General features: G+C 35.1%; 1 protein-coding gene across 1 annotated transcript in view; it reads right to left on the bottom strand.

Annotated features, from left to right (window-relative positions):
• Positions 1-604: 604 nt before the first annotated feature.
• The window catches only part of ERO1A (endoplasmic reticulum oxidoreductase 1 alpha), a 52,869-nt gene continuing 29,352 nt past the window's right edge, over positions 605-24,121 (bottom strand). The window contains exons 7-16 of the mRNA XM_052646548.1: positions 18,927-19,047; positions 16,775-16,821; positions 14,330-14,341; positions 8,440-8,466; positions 8,229-8,321; positions 7,155-7,401; positions 6,586-6,655; positions 2,182-2,268; positions 1,965-2,098; positions 605-785 (exon numbers count right to left, since the gene is read on the bottom strand). Coding sequence (XP_052502508.1) covers positions 725-785; positions 1,965-2,098; positions 2,182-2,268; positions 6,586-6,655; positions 7,155-7,401; positions 8,229-8,321; positions 8,440-8,466; positions 14,330-14,341; positions 16,775-16,821; positions 18,927-19,047 — 899 coding nt within the window. The 3' untranslated portion in view covers positions 605-724. The remainder of the gene's footprint in view (positions 786-1,964; positions 2,099-2,181; positions 2,269-6,585; positions 6,656-7,154; positions 7,402-8,228; positions 8,322-8,439; positions 8,467-14,329; positions 14,342-16,774; positions 16,822-18,926; positions 19,048-24,121) is intronic.

The following is a 24,121-nucleotide window of genomic DNA, read 5'->3' as shown; positions in this document are numbered from 1 at the left end:
AGAAATCCCTTACACCCTTGAATTATCATTGTATCTTTCTACACACCAAAATAAGCCAATCAAAATAGCAAAATAACTCTAAAAGTGATTTGTTTCATACCAGTGTATTGTAGGGTTGCCAAATAAAACACAGGACTCCCAGGTAAATCTGAATTTTAAAGGAGGAATAAGTTTTTGGTATAAGTTTGTCCCATATTACATGCAATATACTTATATTAAAAAACTGTTGTTTATCTGAAATTCAAATTTAACTAGGCATTCTGTATTTTTATTTGCTAAATCTGTTCACCCTAAATGTTGAACATTTAGGCTGTTAGTAATTTAGGCTGTTAATAATGGAACATAACATTCTCTTATAAACACTTTTCACATTGGCCATAGTTTATATTATGTCTTCTTACACAAAATTCTAGTTTGAGAGACTTAAAACATCATTTACTTAGATTTACCATTTGTGAATCTGATAATCCTGATGATTTTACTTAATATTAAACATTAAAGATGTACCACATTATCAAAGGTTTACTTTTACTCACAACAATATTACACATAGATTTAACACAATTTAAAAAATTGTTATTTAAAACAACATAATTCCCTTTTACAAAAGCAGCTTTATATAAAACATTTGACTTAAGACTGTCATTGCTATTTATGCCTTTGAATGAAATTCCACTCTTTGGCCTCCACTGTCCAGAAACAGGCACTTTTCAACTTGCTTTCTTTAATGAATATTTTGTAACAAGTTCCTGAAGTTTTCTAATTCTTTCACACTTGTTGAAATTCTGTAAACAAAATAAATTTCACTCAGAAACTATTTTAGATAACTTTTCTCTACAAGTTATTCACTTTGCATTTTCAGAACACAGAAAAAAATGTTAATTTATTTCAGCAAACATAAAGGTGCATAAAACATTTAATCTGTTTTGATGCATTTTTGTTCTTAATTTGACATATTAAAACTAAGATAACATTCCCCAGAAATCAGTTATTTTTAATTAGTCACAACTAAGTATTAAAGTTTCAAAGTACAAAATTATAAAGTGCATATTATATTTTTAAGTATTCATAAGTATATTCATATGCTTTTTAAAGTACATAAGTATATACTTTATACCTGGATATAAAGTATAGGTATATACTTTATAAAGTACATAGCATTAAAATATGTATTTAAAATATGCATAAGTATATGAACACTTAAAATAATCAATTTACCATATTTATTAAATATACAAAGAATCAAAGCTTTTGGACTACAAAGAGTGAGAACATTAAACGTGTGACCAAATTGTTTTCACTAACTTATAAAAAGTTTGTTATTTTAAGTATACTTTAGTTCTGTTCTCCACCATGAAAAAAAGTAGCAAAATACTCAAATATAACTGTCAAGCTTCTGTGTACTAAAGAATAATTTATTAAATCAAATTTTTAAGTGAAGAAATATAGCCCTTAGAAATATGTTAGTCTTTTTAAATATAAATCTCTGCATTCTTTAGATTTGATAGGCCAGGAGGAAATGCATCTGTGCTTAAATTTTATAATGTAAGTTCCTAATGTTAAGCTTATTTTCTAATCATTTTGATGAAAATTATTTTTAAAAGCATGATTAGCCTTTTTACACAATGGCAAATTCACAAATTTTAGATGTACACCTACATTACACAACATGATTTTTTCTAGGACCTTCAAAAAAACATTTGGATAGCACATAGATTAGAAAAAGTTTAAAAATTCTGTAAGATGAATACTGAAGCACTCAGTGAATTAATAATGATTACAAGAGTCAAGAGGTGATATAATGATTGCATGTATCTACAAAGTTAAAGTATTTCATAAGATCACAGAATTCTGTAGGGAGATAATTTCACTAAACAGGATATTTCTTACCCAGTTTTACCTGAGAGTATATGTGTTACATTAGACTTACTTGGCTTGCAAAAAAAATTTTGGTGCAAACTAACCTTCCAAATGCATTAAATAATGATACTATTTCTTGTCTGGTTAGATGGAATTCATAACTGGGTCCACTTTCTGGCATATTTGCAATCAGTTTCTCAGAAAACAAGATCTTCAGAGCAGTGCCCAAACCCTGAGTCTATAATAGAAATAAGAAAAAAAGAAAAATCAGAAAATTCCTTGTGCAAAGAAAGAAAACAGGATTGAGCTTGATATGCTTACCTGAAGCTTTCCCCACAGTCGACATTTCAAACAACCAACACAATCCATGATTCTTGAAATATTTCTAAAATGCAGTCGAAAATCCTCCTAAAAATAATTTAAAATGTTATTAAGATGTAGTATATGGTCAAATACTAAGTATCTCTGAGTACCTTCTATGTGTCTCACTGTGTGCAAAACACTGGAGAGCACCAAAGGGAAGAAAACTGAAATCAGTGTACACAGAACACCTCCTGCACACCAGAATCTTTACATTTACAATTGTATTTCACCTTCACCACAAATGCAAAAATGAAAGTGACTCAGTTGTGTCCGACTCTTTGCAACTCCATCAACTATACAGTGCATGGAATTCTCCAGGCCAGAATACTGGAATGGGTAGCCTTTCCCTTCTCCAGGGGATCCTTCCAACCCAGGCATCGAACCCAGGTCTCTCGCGTTGCGGGCAGATTCTTTAACAGCTAAGCCACCAGGGAAGCCCAAGGTATTATTACAATCTATACCTAATGAATTAAAAACATAAGGTCCAGAGCAGCTAGGTAACTTGCCCAAATTCCCATATCTAGTAAATAGCAAATCTAAACCCCAGGACTGCCTGCCTCCACAACTAGACTATCTGTAAATATACAGAAAGTAAATGAGATGTTCTATTGTATGTGATTATTAACCACATGTCAATATCAGGAGAGGGGGCAGAAGTTGTATGACATCATTTACCAAAAAAGAAAAAAAGGAAGGGAGAAAGGAATAAATAATGGAAGGAGCAATAAGTAAAAATCTTTGGTTTCATAATAGTTAAAGGAAAGCCCTTCTCTCTGGTATTAGGAAAAACAACCAGATCTTTTACCATTTATTATTATCATACATACTTTATTATCATACAAAAATCTACAGAATATGGTGAAATCCATGTACCCTCCACCAAGTTTCAGAGAGAAACTCATTAAACTCATCCAAAAGCAGTATGTCTTTAAGGGGTAAGGAGGAAAGAAAGGAAGCCAAGAACATATCCTTCTTTCACACCAGTGGAAAGTACTAATTAATTCTCCAATGACTCCCCTGTCCTGAATTTATAGTGGAATCCCAAGCTTACAGTACTTGAAGCAGGAAATCTGACATACATTTCAGATGAAACATTCATTATATCAAATGGCCTATAATTTGGTAAGTATATAATATTTTGTTTGCTTGTTTTTATTGTGCTAAACTACACACTGAGCTCAATCAGAAGAGAACATAAGCAAAGATCTAAAAATGGGAATAAATCAGCAAAGACTGGAACCGACTATTCAAAGCAGACCTCAGTTCACTCTGGAGACAAGTCTTTCCCCAGATGCATCATTCAGCCTGAGACTTTGAAACAGTCAACAGCTGTACCATGTAGAAGATTTATAATAAGGTCCCAGGTCTTATATCTTATTAATTTAATACAAAACCCAAATTATTAATATTAAATGTTACCATATGTTAGCAATATTCTATATCATGTGTTTCTATACCCTTTAGAATAAGTAAGAAGTAATTCTAATTTTCAACTTACTTTTAAAAAATATTTACCCAGCAATATTACTCTAAGTAGATTTTTGGTGATTTGAGGTTTCCTTTAAACTTGTATTTCAACCTCAAATTAAAGAAAACTCACACTTTTAACAACAGAAACAGCGCTAAAATTACTCTGCAGTTGATGTTCCCATCCTATGAGGTGCTGACCTCTGGAGGATTTATAGTTGGTATAAAAGTCTATAAAATCCCTGAGTAGACAAGTATTTGTATATAGACAGAACAAATAGCTCACATGTACACACTATAAATTTTCAAATGGATATAAATGTTATGGTCAATAAAACACAGCTTTTACTTTACAAGTGTCAATAAATGCATGGTGGATTTTGGGAGTTATATTTCCACTAATAAAACACTATTATCATGTGGAAAGGCGTGAAAGCTCTTGACTTAGACATACTTTAAAAGCTTGGAAGCCTCTAAACAATGATAATGCTTTTGTACAGTGTCTAAACTCAGTATCTGAATCTATGTTCACTAATTCAAATACTTGAATGTGGCAGCTCTTGAGTCTTTGTATGACATATATGGAGAATAAATGTGGTTGCCTAACAAGAGTCAAACTAACACTGTAAAATTAAAACCAAGCACAAATGTTTAAATGAATGTAATATAAAAGAACCAAATTAATAAGCTAGAAAGTTACTAGACCAGAACAAAGAGAAAATCCTTATGACTTCCACAAATAACAATCAATGTCCAATAACCTGAGTATATTCTAAAATTAACTCAGATTAGAAAAATGTATTATCCTTAAAATAAACAGACCCTAAGTCACTTACAAATTCTCCTTCTTCATACACATAGTTTTAAGATCAATACTAAAAATTACAGTCAGTGAGAATGATCAAACATTCTGTGGTTAAACACCGTGATCTATATTCAAAGAAACCAATTGGCTAAAACACAATTCTCACCCAATTCTCAGATGTTTTATAAGCCTTCAAGTGAGATCCTATTCTGTGTTGAAGTGAACACTGAACACTTCTCTTTCATACAAGTCCTCTACTTATAACCATACACTGATAGAGTGTAAAGGAGACAAGAAGAGATATTAAAATAAGCTTATGTGACTGTTCAAATCCGTGATGTTCACTATAAACTACAATTTCAAAAAAAGTTAATACCAATATCAACAAGTTTCCTTGGTGTTTTATTCTCTTCTTGTAAAAGGACTCAGAAAAATTATGTGTTAAATTTCATAGGATATCAAAGCTGAGTATTTCGGAGTTTCGATAAAATTAAAACAATGTGAGAAATATTTCTAATCTGCACAATATAAAACAAGTAGATGTCAAAACATTCTCTCCATAAACCTGCAAGTGTACTAAAAATAAGACAGATATCAAAAATAGTAGGGGGAAAAAAGTCATCACAGCATCTTCCCCCTCACTTCTAAGTTCCTGGAAGCTGTTTGGGAGGTTATATAAGCACTGAGGTATGTATTTCTAGCAAGAATGCTTTAAGTAGGAGGTAGATGGGCAGTCAAAAATAACTATTATCTAACAGCAAAAAAAGCAAGAGTGCAAAAAGTATTTTGTTTGCAAGCTATGAAAAATAAGGTTCTTTCAATATCGAAAGAAACAAAAAATTAGAAACAAAGGGATACTGTCATAAATATTCTGATGAAACCAGATCAAGCCCACTTCTACTGAGGACCACCTGCTTTACTTACCTATACCTTTATAATTGAGAACAATAATATAATTTTACTTAAGTCTTCAAAGTGAAAGTGAAAGTTGCTCAGTCGTGTCCAACTCTTTGTGACCCCAGTCCATGGAATACTCCAGGCCAGAACACTGGAGTGGGTAGCCTTTCCCTTCTCCAGGGGATCTTCCCAACCCACGGATCGAACCCAGGTCTCCCACATTGCAGGCAAATTTTTTACCAGCTGAGCCACAAGGGAAGCCCTTCTAAGTCTTCAAAAAGACTTATAAATCCCTTGAGGATGGAAGCCATCTCTCCCTTTAATGACAAAAATCACACTCTACACACAATGAGTGTTTAAAAAATCTTTTCAGTGAAATTTCTTATTTGTTGTATTTTGAGGTAAATAGATACAAAGATGGTCTTGCCTGGAGTCATACCTCCATTAAGAGGCAAGACAAAGACCAGACCCATCCTGTGCAATCTCAGGTCTTCTGTTCTTTCCAGGACTGCATGCTGACGTACCTAAATGCCTTTGTGTGTGCAGTCACTCACTTATGTCTGACTCGTCGTGACTCCATGGACGGTAGCCCACCAGGCTCCTCTGTCCATGGAATTTTCCAGGCAAGAATACTGGAGTGGGTCGCCATTTCCTTCTCCAGGGGATCTTCCCAACCCAGGAATCGAACCTGTGTCTCCTGAACTGTCAGGCAGATTCTTTACCACTATGCCACCTAAGAAGCCCTAAATGCCTTTAGTTCCCAGGGAATGATATGAATGACAAAACAACACTATGCCCTCTCCCCCTAAAGAGCACTGTATAATTTAGCCAAAACTATTTTCAGAATTCTCTCCAGTAGAAGGCAGTTTCTGCTTCTCCAGCTCTAGATCCCTTTCCTTTCATTCATAAGCTCTATTTGCTACACAAGAGAATCAGTGTGAAATGAAACCCTTCTGTAAAGAGTACATTCACACACACATTTCCGTTATGTTGAAAACAACACAAACTAAATCTTAAGTTGGATCTGCTTTTGGACTTCCTCTTTTTCTTGAGGAAAAGAAAGATTATGACTCTGATTTTTTCTTATAATTTCAAGAAGTATATTCGGATTTACTGTTAAAAATAAAAACATGGCCTTATAGTCATATCTGCATGTGAGTTTACATTTAAAAATTAAAGTGTAAAATTATTACCTTTAGTTTGTTTGCTTCTTTTTTATTCCCAGCAAAAAATGAATTCTCATCAAAATGCAAAGGAAATGACCTGCATTAAATAAAACATATTCTCTGAATAAAACAAAAGAAATAATCATTTTCATGTATTATAAAATATTAAAAGTCCTGCTAATGCAACATTTTGCTGGTCACTGATGAATAATACAAGTACAACAGAGTAGAACAGATAGTAAAAATCAAAATTCTGATGCCCCCAACAAATTCTTATCCTCAAATATACAAGCTAACTGTATAACATAGTAGAATTAGGGTCCAAACCCAACCTGTTCAACTAAATATAAAAATAATGAAAGTATCAAATACCAAAAGAATGGTTCTTAAAACTAAAAATATGCACCTCTTAGTACATAAGTCAAATGAAAATAAAACCAAAACTCAATTTTAAAAGACCTATGAGCAAAATTAGCTTTTAATTATTTTTTAGATAATTTTCCTTTAAGTTGATTACTTAAGAATTTAATTTTGGATATCACTTGTCACTCTTCTTATTAACATATAGGTTGTATGAGTTGTAATACACAATTTACTTGATTTCATGAAGTATTTCCAGAAGTAACATTTTGTTTTCTGCATCCTGATCTTTATTTCCAGTGAAGAGTTGAAAATCTGGGCGCTCAAAGAATGGAACCACTTTAGATAAAGCCCTTAATTCTATTAAGTAGAGAAAATACAAGTTCTTAAGTCTTCGTGGACCTTCTCCTTCAGTTAATATTCCATCAAATCGCTGTTGAAATTCTGTAATGTTGTGTCCCCATTTTTTTTCCAACCACGTATCTGAGAAGAAAGAAAGAAATATTAAAAAGTGAATTTTAAAATTAAGTTTCATTGTACTTATATTAGGTTATTTATGCTACAGAAGCTAATTTTATTTTATATTTTAAAATGTATAATCAATACAACCATGAAAACTGCTTTACATAATTGAGGCTTTAACAGTTTCATATTAATATTTTATCTTCTAGAACCCATACTTAAAAGGAAAATAAACTCAGTTGCTTTACTGAGAAACCAGGGCTAATCCAATCAAATTTCTGAATATAAATATATTCATAAAACCAAGATACAGAAGTCAAAGATGACTATCTGAAATTACTAATGAGTTTGAAGTCCTAACTAAAGTTAATATGATTTTGTTTCTAAGAAGTAAGAGATACTTTAATTCTAGAATAAACATGTTACTGATGAAAATCCAACATGGTCTCATTTTTCAACAGCAAAAAAAAAAAAGCTTTTACCCATTAAACTGCAGGCCCGAAGCTGACATCCAAACAGAAGGATTCAGATACAGTAGTATCTAATGAAAACAACTTTGCTCTTGGGAGCTATTTCAATTCCCACAACAAAACAAAAGAACATTTCCAAAGTGATGTGTATGATTTGGAGCAGCTTCTTAAAAGAAAGTGAAGACTGCTAAGAATAGGCTGAACTTTTCCTGATAATGTCCACAGTTCCCACATTCCTGATTACTGCCACTTGGGAATAAATCTTTCCTGCCTGATATTCAACAGGGCCAATCTTTTCCCATCCAGGAAATACCAAGAACATTTTAAGAATACCCGAAGTTACGTGCGGTAAAGTGAATAAAAGTGACTATTATATACCTTGTAGAAGATACCGTGCACTCAAATGCACATTAATGCTTGCATGGAGGCCAGATATAAGTCTGTAGAATGCTCTTTTCTCTACGCAGAGACCTACAAAAGGTAATTTGGAAATAGAAATTTCATATGTGAAACTTGCAAGATATAAAATTAATTTCATGTGTATTTTAAAATGAAAAAGAATTAAATTTGTTTAAAAGTGTCCAATTACCTTCTAGCCAACTGTAAAAAGTATTCTCTGAAATTAAAAGAAAAATAAGTCACAAGATTATAAAAATGCCAAAATATATATTTTTCAAAAGTTTTAAAATATTATAGCAAATTTGTGCCAAACAGCAATTTAAAGGTCCCAGTCTTGTTTGCGAAGAAGAAAGGTTCCTGGTATGGATTCACTTTAAGCGCCATTCAGTTGCTCAATCTTCAGGAGGCTTAGCGTTGCCTTAGGTGGCCCCAGCCTTATAACTTCCTGGGTAAAGTGTTTTATGTGAGGTCAAAACACAGAAGTTAAACAGTAAATCTATACATAGAAAAATACTTAGCCTTAATAACAATTCATGTTCTAAAAATTAAGAACACATTATACACTTTTTAAAATGAGAGAAGTCAAAATTATAAAATAGTATTATTGGAAGTGTATTATTAGTCTATGGCTGATAGTATTTTATGCCATGCAATACTTCAAAAGAACAATTTAAGGAAATGTTACAAAAACCAAATATCACTTATATTCTGTGACGTACAGCAATCACTGTTCATATACTTCGACCTGATAACTGCTCTTAGAATTGTGCTCTAAAGAAATAACTCAAAATGGAGGTGGGGGGATAATACGTTGAAAGATGATTATGTTCTACATAATTTTTAAAACCTGAAATAACTAAAATGCACAAGGCCTGAGCTAACATGATAGAATACTATGTATCAGTTAACATGACTGAATAATACAAAACTTAAAATGACAAGCGTGTGGAACACAGACAATGCATGAAAATGTTTGTTTGAAATAATATGTAAAAAGGCATAAGAAATATTATACCTATGTGAACATTCTATGTCTATATCCACTAGAGATGACAAACATTGTACTATATGGCCCTTTTCACCAAAGTTGTTTATACTAATATTAATAATGAACCAAACAAGCATAAAAGTAATGGAAGAAATGACAAATAGAATAAACATACATTTATATATTTACAGATTACATAAAAACTTAAAACATTTGTGTCAGAAAACTTTATAAACATAAGCAAAATGCAAACAGAGTAAAATGTATGTTGCAAACGCAACAAAGGATAATATCTTAAGTGTATAAAAAGTTCATACACCAAATAAAAATGCTAAAGTGCCCATTAAAAAGGGTGAATAATATGAACAGAGAATCCATAAAGCAAAAACACAAATGGTAATAACAGATAAAAATTGTTCTGTCACATCAATAATAAAAATGCAAATTAAGCATATCTTGTACAACATAGGGAACAAAGCAAATATTTTTAAATAACTATAACTATAATACAACCTTTAAAAATTCTGACTCACTATGTTGTACACCTGAAACATATAATATTAGACATCAACTATACCTCGATAAAAAAATTAATTAAAATGCAAATTAAAACTGTAAAGACAGAACTTTAAAGAGTAAAGAAAAAATATGATACTTAATTTAGACAAGAGTCAGGTAAAACTAGGTGGCACAATGACTGGAGGGGGTGTAAATTATTAGCACACCCTTTCAATGACAAAAAGAATCTGGTCGTATGTATCAAGAGCCTAAAATGTCCTTATCCTTTGATCCAGTAAATCCATTTCTAGAAATCTAAGTTGTTACGGATGAATGTTTGTGTCCCCCCACTAAAATTCATATGTAGAAACCCTAAACTCCCCTTTCCTCCCTCCACCATATGACTGTATTTGGAGGTGGGTCTTTGGGAGATAACTAGGCTAAGATGAGGTCATGGGGGTGGGGTCACCATGATGGAATCAGTATCTTTACAGCTATCTGTAAGCCTGGAAGAGGGCCCTCCCCAAGAACCAAATCTGCTGGCACCTTGATCATGGACTTCCCAGCCTCCAGAACTCTGAGAAAATAAATGTCTTTTATTTTAGCCACCTAGTTTATGGTATTTTGTTAGAGCAGCCTGAGCTGATGAGGACACAGGCTGAGGAAGCAAGTTGACATGGTAATAATAATATATAAAATCATAATGTATATATTACAAACATATTAGTATAAACATGAAAATAATGATAATTATCAAAATTTTAGCAGAGAAGCAGTATGAAGTAGTTAAATTATAGACCCTGAAATCAAACTGCCTGATTTGAATCCCAAACGCTGCTACTTACAAATCACATGGTTTTAGCTGATTTGCTGAACCTTTCTGGGATTCATTCTCTGTCTATAAAAATGGAAATAAAAATCCTAACAAAATGTCCTAGGATTGTTGGAAGGATTAAATAAACTCATATTTGCAAATTATTTTGAAAAGTACTGGCATGTCTTCTTAGCCATTATTAACGTCAATTATTTTGGGGTTGTGGGATTACAAGTAATTTGTTTCCTTATTGGGAACCTCTATGTTTGGGGTTTATTATTTTTTTTAAGTTAGGACCTAGTCTTCCAAAGAAATTTTCATTTAGTTTTATAGTCCTGAAGTAGATTGTCTGTGAATATGATCCAATTAGATAATCACCTAATATGCCAGCTTTCATATTTTACCAGAATGAACACTTAAAATTACACTCATAAATAAGATGTTTTCTCTAAGGATAGCCTCTACAGGTTAACCATCTTTACTTTGATAATGAGACAGGTTAAGATCTTGAAATGGTATTAAAAAACTGAAATAGCTTCTTTTTTCTCTTTTAAAATTTGTTTATTAAATTTTTTTTTATAAACCCTTGTGCTGAGGGCTGACTTCTCAGTACACAGCAGTGAGGGAGCTGCTCTGCTACATACGAAACCCTGACCCAGAAGCAGGTCATCTGCCAATGGTTCAGCACCAGGTTCCCCACGAATGTGTGGTGCATGATGGGTGAGGGGGTGGCCGCCTTTCTGGCCACGCCCCATGGCCCAGGAGGAAGGGCTCTCCACACTGGTAAAATAGCTTCTTTTAATGTAGCCAGAATATAGCATAGAACTGGGAACACCCAAGGTGGAATAAAGTTATTCATAACTGGAAATGATAGGATCACCACTAACAGTAACAAAATATGAGACACCTTTGCAAAAATAATCATACTACTAAAGAATTTCTCTTCCAAATAGTCTAGTTATGATTTAGTATTTTATTTAGCTGCTACCATTACTATAAAATAAAGTATAATAATAAAAGAACAAAGTTATAAGACTTTCGGATTCTGTTATCTAAAGCAACCCGTAAAAATAATGCTCAGAAGACAGAGAATATGGTGGGCTTCCCTGGCTCAATGGTAAAGAACCCACCTGCCAATGCAGGAGACATGGGTTGGATCCCTGGTAGGGGAAGATCCCATATGCCACAGAGCACCTAAGCCCATGCGCCAAACTACTGAGCCCACGTCCTAGAGCCCAGGAGCCACAACTACTGAGCCCAAGTGCCACAAGAGAAGCCACGGCAATGAGCCCATGCACCACAATTTTAGAGTAGGCCCTGCTTCCTGCAACTTGAGAAAACCCTGCACGGCACAAAGATCCAGCACAGCCAAAAATAAATAAATAAAATTTTTTTTAAAAAGAGAAGTGAATTTAGAGTGAGAGAAAAGTGATCCTTTACATTTTAATAATCTCATCTAGCGAGAGTAAAGCTACATACTGCTGAGTCTTCTCATATTGCTAAACACATGGCCTTAAGAATAACAAATATCATTCCAATCTTATTCATAAAGCAAAAATATTCTCAAAAAGACACAGTAAACCTAAAATATGTTAAAATTTGGGGCATTACAATAACTTAAAGAGGTGGCAATGATATCTACACCCAAGAATTAGCACAGGCTTGGAAGCCAGTAGATCAATGCTCTGATCATGCCTCTTCAGTTCCGTTCAGTCGCTCAGTCATATCCAACTCTTTGCGACCCCATGGACTGCAGCACACCAGGCCTCCCTGTCCATCACCAACTCCCGAGTTTACCCAAACTCATGTCCATTGAGTTGGTGATACCATGCAACCATCTCATCCTGTCGTCCACTTTTCCTCCTGCCTTCAGTCTTTCCCAGCATTGGGGTCTTTTCAAATGAGTCAGCTCTTCACATCAGGTGGCCGAAGTATTGGAGTTTCAGCTTCAACATCAGTTCTTCCAATGAACACTCAGGACTGTTCTCCTTTAGGATGGACTAGTTGGATCTCCTTGCAGTCCAAGGGACTCTCAAGAGTCTTCTCCAACACCACAGTTCAAAAGCATCAATTCTTCAGCACTCAGCTTTCTTTATAGTCCAATTCTTACATCCATACATAACCACAGGAAAAACCATAGCCTTGACTAGATGGACTTCTGTTGGCAAAGTAATGTCTCTGCTTTTGAATATACTGTCTAGGTTGGTCATAACTTTCCTTCCAAGGAGTAAGCGTCTTTTAATTTCATGGCTACAGTCACCATCTGCAGTGATTTTGGAGGCCAAAAAAATAAAGTCAGCCACTGTTTCCACTGTTTCCCCATCTATTTCCCATGAAGAGATGGGACCAGATGCCATGATCTTCGTTTTCTGAATGTTGAGCTTTAAGCCAACTTTTTCACTCTCCTCTTTCACTTTCTTCAAGAGGCTCTTTAGTTCTTCTACACTTTCAACATAAGGGTGGTGTCATCTGCATATCTGAGGTTATTGGTATTTCTCCCGGCAATCTTTATTCCAGCTTGTGCTTCTTCCAGCCCAGCGTTTCTCATGATGTACCCTGCATAGAAGTTAAATAAGCAGGGTGACAATATACAGCCTTGATGGACTCCTTTTCCTATTTGGAACCAGTGTGTTGTTCCATGTCCAGTTCTAACTGTTGCTTCCTGACCTGCATACAGATTTCTCAAGAGGCAGGTCACGTGGTCTGATATTCCCATCTCTTTCAGAATTTTTCACAGTTTATTGTGATCCACACAGTCAAAGGCTTTGGCATAGTCAATAAAGCAGAAATACATGTTTTTCTGGAACTCTCTTGCTTTTTCGATGATCCAGCAGATGTTGGCAATTTGATCTCTGGTTCCTCTGCCTTTTCTAAATCCAACTTGAACACCTGGAAGCTCATGGTTCACGTATTGCTGAAGCCTGGGTTGGAGAATTTTGAGCATTATTTTACTAGTGTGTGAGATGAGTACAGCTGTGTGGCAGTTTGAGCATTCTTTGGCATTGCCTTTCTTTGGGATTGGAATGAAAACTGACCTTTTCCAGTCCTGTGGCCACTGCTGAGTTTTCCAGATTTGCTGGCATATTGAATGCCGTACTTTCACAGCATTATCTTTCAGGATTTGAAATAGCTCAGTTGGAATTCTATCACCTCCACTAGCTTTGTTCGTAGTGATGCTTCCTAAGGCCCACTTGACTTCACATTCCAGGATGTCTGGCTCTAGATGAGTGATCACACCATCGTGATTATCTGGGTCATGAAGATCTTTTTTGTATAGTTCTTTTGTGTATTCTTGCCACTTCTTAATATCTTCTGCTTCTGTTAGGTCCATACCATTTCTGTCATTTATTGAGCCCAACTTTGCATGAAATGTTCCCTTGGTATCTCTAATTTTCTTGAAGAGATCTCTAGTCTTCCCCATTCTGTTGTTTTCCTCAGTGATCATGCCTAGAACCTTCCTATGGGTGACCCAGCGCATCCCAGATTCAGTCAATAAAGAAGAAATTTTCCCTGACAGAGGCCGGGAAATGCCTCACTTTCACACACATAAAATGTATGAGTGAATTATCAGAGTCTGAGGCAGCCTGTCTCTACTGTCTGATCCCAGGCACAAAGAGTCATTTTTCCTTAACCTATGCTGTCCCTGTCAGCATCTTAGATAAACAAATAAAAAGTAACTTCTCAAGTCTCACGTGTGGGAAGAAAAAACAAGTTTGCCCACAAACCTCTGAATATAAGCAAATTCATATCGGTCATGTATGATAAAGAAATTATACTTACCTTCACTTTTACCTGAAAAAAGAAAAAAAAAAGTTTCATTATTGAAAACTCCTTCCAGAGGCCCCTTTAAAATGCTACACTTCCATTACTTTTAGTCCATCAGTTGACCCACACAGATAGCATCTGAGAGTGATATGCTTGTGAATGCAACTCTTTCTGGTCATAAAAGGAATTATGCCTAATTTAACTAAATGGCCTCATTTCCAAGAGCCTGGATAAAGAGTAGTTTCAGCTTGTTCAAGATTTAATGTGGGCTGACAGGAAAGAGAAATGTAATCTATCATCTAAGAGTACTCTTAATATCTCAAGGACTCACAGTTATTCGGCTGTCAGAGCCTTTTTACCTATTTATTTATCCTACAGCTATAAGACAGTATCTGCTAAGGATCTGTGTTTTTGCTTCAAAACTCCCAGAACTGCATTATAAAAATTTACCTTATTCAGCAATATTTTTAAAGACTATGTGTAAGATCCAAATATGCACAATCCAGCAGTTTGTATGCAGCTGCTCATTAAGTACTGAAAAACTCTTCATTTTGCCACTTTTATTTAATGCCATCATTTATTAAAGTACCAGATGCTCATTGCAAATATATGTTATAAAGATAAGACAAAGACAAAATGAAAAATATCATTCATAATGCCCTGTGCCCAAAGATAAACACCATTTACATTTTGGCAAGTGTCTTTTTTTCTTTGTGTACAGGATAGTGAGATATTATACTAATTATGTTTTTATAAAAAATATATTAATACATACTGTCTAATACCTACTTCTTCGCCTAAATGTGCTATTGATCACCACTGATATAAATGAATACAAAATTTTCAGCAACATTTAGAATGGCTATATTCCACTATATAAAAATACCATAACTCATTTAACCAGTTCCCTGATGATAAAGACTGACACTGTTCCCATTTATCTTTAAAATAAGCAAAGGTGGTTAATAAACTTATCAGATCATAATGTGACTGACTTCACATAAGAGTGAAGATCATCTCTTGCCTAGGAATTTGCATCTCATCTGATATTAAATCAACAGTTTCCACTGAGTACCATATGTGACTTCATATAAATCAAAAGCTGTGTTTAAAGACATCCTTTCATTCTAACCTTAGAATGACTAGTCTGCCAGCCTTTATGGAATGATGCAATCTCACTGCTTTCCAGAAGTAAATTTCCGTTTGTTGACTTTATAAGATCAGCAGTTTTTCAAATAAATTTAAAAAATGAAAACTATTCCACATTTTCTAAAAGTACATCAAAGAATTCATCAGTAAGCATATCTTCAGAAAACATGGATATGTATTTCCTAGGGAAAAAGCCTGAAATCATACACTTAAAATGGTTTATTCAACAAACTGTTCTGCCTGTTATAGACTGGGCAAGGTTTGTGACTTTCAATTTTACGTCCCCTCTGCACCTATCCAGTGCCTAACACATAGTAAATAGTGGATAATCATTTGTTGAAGGAACAAGTGATTTTCACTACTGTAGACAAGACCATTAAATGAGGAGGGCGATTTTCATTGATCATTTAATTATACCATCTATTATGTTTCAGGCTCTTTACTAAGGGATGAAACCAAGAAATGCTACTCATAAGTCCAAAGTACTAGGGGAAATCAATCGTTACAGTGGTGGTGGTGGTGGTTTAGTCACTCAGTCAAGCCTGACTCTGTGCGACCCCATGGACTGTAGCCCACCAGGCTCCTCTGTCCATTGGATTTCCCAGGCAAGAATACTGGAGTGGGTAGCCATTTCCTTCTCCAGGGCATCTTTCGACCCAGGGACTGAACCTGAGTCTCCTGCTGGGCAGGTGGATTCTTTACCACTGAACCACCTGGGAAGCCAATAGACACATAAATAGTAGTAAAATAATGCTAGCAAGTGGAAAGAGCTGAAAGAGGAACAAAATAATACATAAGATCATTTTATGAGGAGAGAGATTACTGCCAGTTAGGGGAGATCAGAGAAATTGATGGAGTGGGCAAGGAAGCATTTAAGCCAGACCCTGAGTATAAGCAGAAAATGAAAAATGTTAATGAGATATAAAGTCAACTGAATTTGAAATCAGACTCCCCAGATAAACAATATAATTTCAAGTTTTAGGAAAATGTAACGCAGAAGTTTTTTGGATATTCATTGAACTAAAAGATGAGTAAAAACAACTGAAAGCCTGAACGCACACATTCTGCAAAAATATATTAAAAATGTATGATTTAAACTTCATCCTATGATAGTGTAAATTCATTATGAAAATATTCCTTACTAAAGTGTAAATATTTTCAACACCAATTTCTCTGCAAGAATGAGGCATAACTTTTATGAAAACAGGAATATATGATCTCAAATGCTCTTGCCAATCCTTATCTTGCCTCCTCCTTCCTTCTAACCGAAGTTGACTAGCTGATAAATAACAGTGCAAATAAATAACTCACCTTGACCAGAAGCCAAAGGATTTAAAGGTCTTTTAATTGTCTGTGGCCTAGAAACAAAAAATTAAAGTATAAAGTATAAATATGTTACCCATCATGCTATAATTAGTTAAGTAAACGTGAAATTCCCTCAGAAAGTTTTTTAATAATTATGTGCGTGCATGCGTGCTTAGTCACTTCAGTCGTGTCTGAATCTTTGCAACCCCATGGCCAGGCTCCTCTGCCCATGGGATTCTCCAGGCAAGAATACTGCAGTGGGGTGCCATGTCCTCCTCCATCCAGGGCATCTTCCCAACCCAGAGACTGAACTGCATCTCTTGTGTCTCCTGCATTGGTTAATAACTATATCTAAAATCAAGCGGCTTTACTGATTTTATAAAATATTTATTTTTTCTAACTGCTATACGGGAGGATGGTTATTTGTTTTAGTGATAAAGTTTCTGATCTCTTCCCACTGTAGCAGCCAAAAAGTCATTTCATAATCATTTCTTCAAACAAAGCAAGATAAAAAAACACCAGTCAAGCTCTTCTCTTAGTTACTAACATATTTTTATATTTGTTATATACATGTGTATGTCATAAAATAAACTCGTTTCAAAGACAAGCAGGAAAAAAAAGGCAAATACTCAACACAAGCACTAAAATAAAAAGGGATAAAAACAGTTGTGGTTAGATTATTTTCCACTTTGATAATTTTAAGTCTATCAATTTGCTCTGTGGCCATCAAGTTTGTTATAATTTCAATCAAGATGGTTTTTAATAAGTTTAAAATAAGTATTTAATAAGAAAAAAGAGAGTAATGTCACTAAAATGTTTTTAAATCCCAAATTAAATCTAGTATCACTAATAGAGTATAGGGATCATTTTAATGTACTTTATTTATTTTACAATTGCACAACTTGAGACACTTTGAGAACAGAACACGTAAGCTATATTTTAACATACTCAATTTTAATGCCCCCTACATTGTTTATATTTTAGAAATATTATGCAGACAATGATATAAATCAATTAGGGAACAATAACTAACTAATAACTAATACAAAATCTAACAAATGCTTTAGTTGGGCTCTATTTTCATTTATATTAAAAATTAGGAAAAAAACCTCTAAAGTAAGTCAATAAATTCTATAAATCAAACATTCCTAATAAGAGTCAAGAGAATTTAAACGAAACACATGGCAGAAATGAGTAAATAATGAAAACTCTCCACTTTCTAAACTGCAGAAATTCTGCAAGTTAAAGAAACTGCTGATCTCAAATGCTTATATTTGACACGAAAAGTAAAAAGTATTTTTGCCACACTTGGGAACTCCAGAAATCTTCCCAGAATTATCCCCACCTCTGAGATAGCATCACACCCATGTGCACACACACATCCCTTCCAAAACCCAATAAGTACCCTGTTTACAGCCTAGAGGCTTACAAGTGGGTAAACGTGAAGCACGTCTTAGTCCCCCACTGTTCAAAGTGACAGCTTCCATTGCAGTCAGTAGGAGGACAAAGAGGGTTCTTCCACTTACTATGTCTTCGACACTAGACAAATCACTGAACCTTTCCAAGTGTCAGTTTCTCCATCTGTAAACAGTGATGACTACAACACAGAGTTGTTACAAGGACTAAGGAGGAAATGTTTGTAACATATTTAACACAACAACTGGCACAACACGAGTGCCCAAATATTACTTGTTTATAATAAGTAATATTTTTCTCTGAAAAGAACTTAACTTTAATTTGAAAGCAGATAAAATAACCACAGCAACAAAAAAAGAGGCGTATAGAGCACCGAAAAGAATATGCAGCTATATACCCTAATTTATTCCCTGCACTAACTATATCATCTCTCTGGCTCTAGGTTAGCTCACCTGAGATTCTATAACCCACTTAAGGAACATTTGAGAAATGCCTACAACACTCCCCAAAACGTCCAATACTATCCTAAGTCTTTTAAAAAAGAAAGAAGTATTTGTTGACATGCATGTCTACATGTTTCCCTAGAGGGAAACTGGATTAATGAATGAATATGTTACTGTGTCCAAATACATCCTTTAATAAAGTGAATTTGATTTGTAATTTTAAGTCATTATGATACTGTTTGTTTATAAAGAGAAATGAGCACATCTTTCAGGAATTTTTTAAGGAAAATGACACATACTTAAAACAGTTTTCTTCATAGATGACATTCCATATCTTCCAAGCATCTGGTCCCTTGTAACCCGTGTAGCGCTCGGGATTAAGGAGCAAATCGACATACTCAGCATCAGGAGACTGTATATCTGTAAAATAAAATGTTTTATAATAATCTTTCTTTTTTTTTCAGTTACCTTAAAAAGCTAGTATGACACACTGTATTCCATCGATTCTAAGGCACTACAAATGTTAACAATGCATTTGGGACTTAAAAACACCTTTTAGGAAGAAAAATACAAGGGAAAAGTAGAAGGAACAAAAACATCCACATTAAATTACACACCAGTGGCAAAAGCATCCTGGTTTTATAAAGGTTAAAAAAAAAAAAGGAATATGTGAATTACAGAATTGAAGGAACATAATAATTCGATTCAGGTAAGCTATCCAGGCAAAGAATATATGTACATTTCCCATCACATTAACCACAAGCAGTTCATAAGTAACTGAGGTAAATGAAGACATATTGGTGCCACACAGTTTGTTACCAAATACTTCCTTTTTACATGACCACTACAAAGCTGTCCCAAAGGCATAATCCTAAATATGCAAAACATTATAAACAAGATATCTGTACCAGTATTATTTATAAAAGAGAAAATTAGAAGCATCCTAAATGTCCAACAGAGCAGAGCACAGGCTCTGGAGCCAGAGTACCTGGATGAGATGACTGGATGGCATCATCGACCCAATGGATGTGAGTTTGGGCAAACTCTAGGAGCCAGGGACAGGGAAGTTTGGCATGATGTAGTCCATGGGATCACAAAGAGTTGGACACAACTGAGTGGCAGAACAACAAACAACCTACTACTTATTGACTTTGAAACCCTGAGCAAGTCATGTAAATTCTCTATGCCTCGGTGTCCTCATTTGTAAAATGGGGATAATACTCATAGTGTTACTGTGAGACTTAAAGAAGTTTAAAGGTGCAGAGTGCTTAGAACAATAATAAGAGTAAAATAAATACTAACTAGTGGTATTAGAAGATCCTCTGGAGAAGGAAATGGCAACCCACTGCAGTATTCTTACCTGGAGAATTACATAGACAGAGGAGCCTGGTGGGCTATAGTCCATGGGGTCACAAACAGTTGGACGCAACTGAGCAACTAACACTTCCATTTCCATTTCCACTGGTATTATGATATATAATAGACCACTTTACAATCAAGAGAACTATTAAGTACAAAGGCAACCTACTAAAATGAAAAGATAAGCACTATAGAAAAGATAATTATAGATACATGTGAAAACCACTCCAAAATTGGTGGGATATTGGTTTCTCATATGTTCTATGAATTTGTATAATGTATTAAAACTTTAAAATGAAACAAAAGAAATAAGACCCCTAGTGCAACCCCCTCCATTGTTCTTGCCTGGAGAATCCCAGGGATGGGGGAGCCTGGTAGGCTGCTATCTATGGGGTCGCACAGAGTCGGACATGACTGAAGTGACTTAGCAGCAGCAGCAGCAGTCCTCCAGTTGCCTTATGGAATTAGTTAACAATACAGTAATAACCTAATTTATCTATAAAGTTTAACAGCATGAACTAACAAAGAAGGAGGGAGCGAGTGAAAATGGCCTCAAAGCAACCAAAGTGGATGACAAAAATCTGAGCTGAAAGGTGCTTACGTGACAGTCCATCAAGCTCTCTACAGTATCTACTTCTCGTTTAAAAAATAAAGATAAACTAAGCTTGGTTATTTTTAACCCAATTCACAGTTCATTAGAGTCATAAATTAGAAGGAAATTTGCTTCTGGAAAAAGCACAGTGATAGCACCTAGAAATAACTGAGAATTCAAGGTAAAAGTAGCAATTAAAATAACTAGAAATAAAAATAAAAACTTTAAAAACAAATCTGCATGGAATACCCTAGTTTAGGAACAGATAACTCTGTTCATCTCAATTATTAATAGTACTATAGAGATTACTTCAGTATAGCAAATTATGATAAATTTATAAAAAATAACACTGACTTTCAAAACATATAAATAATACTCAGCATTTAGTATTTTAAGACAGAAAACAAACCACCAAGGAATGATTAAATTCTTAATATTCTGCTTCATTATAGATAAACACTAGCTGACTCATAATTTTACTTATGACATAACTTCATCTCTCTCCAACTTCATTTTAAAAAGTTAATATAACCATATTTTTCCAGATGACAAAAGCTCAAATTTATAATTCAGATTAGATGTCAACTACAGGAAAAAAACTATTAAAAATACAAACACATGGAGGCTAAACAATAAGCTTCTGAATAACCAACAAATCACAGAAGAAATTAAAAAAGAAATCAAAATATGCAAAGAAACGAATGAAAATGAAAACACAACAACCCAAAACCTATGGGACTCAGTAAAAGCAGTGCTAAGGGGAAGGTTCATAGTAATACAAGCTTACTTCAAGAAACAAGAGAAAAATAAAATAAATAACCTTACTCTACACCTAAAGTAACTAGAAAAAGAAGACATTAAGAACCCCAGGGTTAGTAGAAGGAAAGAAATCATAAAAATTAGGGCAGAAATAAATGAAAAAGAAACAAAGGAGACCACAGCAAAAATCAACAAAACTAAAAGCTGGTTCTTTGAGAAGATTAATAAAATAGACAAACCATTAGCCAGACTCATCAAGAAAAAAAGGGAGAAGAATCAAATCAACAAAATTAGAAATGAAAATGGAGAAATCACAACAGACACAGAAATACAAATGATCATAAGGGACTATTATCAGCAATTATATGCCAATAAAATGGACAACTTGGAAGAAATGGAAAAATTCTTAGAAAAGTACAACTTTCCAAAACTGAACCAGGAAGAAATAGAAAATCTTAACAGACCCATCACAAGCACGGAAATCTAAACCATAATCAGAAATCTTCCAGCAAACAAAAGCCCAGGACCAGATGCCTTCACAGCTGAATTCTACCAAAAATTTAGAGAAGAGCTAACACCTATCCTACTCAAACTCTTCCAGAAAATTGCAGAAGGTAAACATCCAAACTCATTCTATGAGGCCACCATCACCCTAATACCAAAACCAGACAAAGATACCACAAAAAAAGGAAACTACAGGCCAATAACACTGAAGAACATAGACACAAAAATCCTTAACAAAATTCTAGCAAACAGAATTCAACAACATATTAAAAGATTATACATCATGACCAAGCGGGCTTTATCCCAGGGATGCAAGGTTTCTTTAATATCTGCAGATCAATCAATGTGATATACCATGTCAACAAATTGAAAGATAAAAACCATATGGTTATCTCAAAAGATGCAGAGAAAGCCTCTGACAAAATTCAAAATCCATTTATGATAAAAAAAAAAAAACCCTCCAGAAAGCAGGAATAAAAGGAACATCAGTTCAGTTCAGTTCAGTCGCTCAGTCGTGTTCGACTCTTTGCGACCCCATGAATCGCAGCACGCCAGGCCTCCCTGTCCATCACCATCTCCCGGAGTTCACTCAGACTCGCATTCATCGAGTCAGTGATGCTATCCAGCCATCTCATCCTCTGTCATCCCCTTCTCCTCCTGCCCCCAATCCCTCCCAGCATCAAAGTGTTTTCCAATGAGTCAACACTTCGCATGAGGTGGCCAAAGTACTGGAGTTTCAGCTTTAGCATCATTCCTTCCAAAGAAATCCCAGGGCTGATCTCCTTCAGAATGGACTGGTTGGATCTCCTTGCAGTCCAAGGGACTCTCAAGAGTCTTCTCCAACACCACAGTTCAAACGCATCAATTCTCCGGTGCTCAGCCTTCTTCACAGACCAACTCTCACATCCATACATGACTACTTGAAAAATCATAGCCTTGACTAGAGAGACCTTAGTCGGCAAAGTACTGTCTCTGCTTTTGAATATGCTATCTAGGTGGGTCATAACTTTCCTTCCAAGGAGTAAGCGTCTTTTAATTTCATGGCTGCAATCACCATCTGCAGTGATTTTGGAGCCCCCCAAAATACAGTCTGACACTGTTTCCACTGTTTCCCCATCTATTTCCCATGAAGTGATGGGACCGGATGCCATGATCTTAGTTTTCTGAATGTTGAGCATTAAGCCAACTTTTTCACTCTCCTCTTTCACTTTCTTCAAGAGGCTTTTTAGCTCCTCTTCACTCTCTGCCATAAGGGTGGTGTCATCTGCATATCTGAGGTTATTGATATTTCTCCCGGCAATCTTGATTCCAGCTTGTGTTTCTTCCAGCCCAGCGTTTCTCATGATATACTCTGTATATAAGTTAAATAAGCAGGGTGACAATACACAGCCTTGACATACTCCTTTTCCTATTTGGAACCAGTCTGTTGTTCCATGTCCAGTTCTAACTGTTGCTTCCTGACCTGCATACAGATTTCTCAAGAGGCAGGTTAGGTGGTCTGGTATTCCCATCTCTTTCAGAATTTTCCACAGTTTCTTGTGATCCACACAGTCAAAGGCTTTGGCATAGTCAATAAAGCAGAAATAGATGTTTTTCTGGAACTCTCTTGCTTTTTCCATGATCTCTGGTTCCTCTGCATTTTCTAAATCCAACTTGAACATCAGGAAATTCATGGTTCACATACTGTTGAAGCCTGGCTTGGAGAATTTTGAGCGTTACTTTACTAGTGTGTGAGATGAGTGCAATTGTTCGGTAGTTTGAGCATTCTTTGGCATTGCCTTTCTTTGGGATTGGAATGAAAACTGACCTTTTCTAGTCCTGTGGCCACTGCTGAGTTTTCCAAATTTGCTGGCATATTGAGTGCAGCACTTTCACAGCATCATCTTTCAGGATTTGAAATAGCTCTACTGGAATTCCATCACCTCCACTAGCTTTGTTCATAGTGATACTTTCTAAGGCCCACTTGACTTCACATTCCAGGATGTCTGGCTCTAGATGAGTGATCACATCATCATGATTATCTGGGTGGTGAAGATCTTTTTTGTACAGTTCTTCTGTGTATTCTCGCCATCTCTTCTTAATATCTTCTGCTTCTGTTAGGTCCATACCATTTCTGTCCTTTATCGAGCCGATCTTGCATGAAATGTTCCCTTGGTATCTCTAATTTTCTTGAAGAGATCTCTAGTCTTTCCCATTCTGTTGTTTTCCTCTATTTCTTTGCATTGATCGCTGAAGTAGGCTTTCTTATCTCTTCTTGCTATTCTTTGGAACTCTGCATTC

This window comes from Budorcas taxicolor, chromosome 10 (genome assembly GCF_023091745.1).
Source record: "Budorcas taxicolor isolate Tak-1 chromosome 10, Takin1.1, whole genome shotgun sequence".
In the NCBI taxonomy this organism is placed as follows: Eukaryota; Metazoa; Chordata; class Mammalia; order Artiodactyla; family Bovidae; genus Budorcas; species Budorcas taxicolor.
The sequence above is the reverse complement of the archived record's forward strand: the minus strand, read 5'-3'. Positions and strand labels throughout refer to the sequence as shown.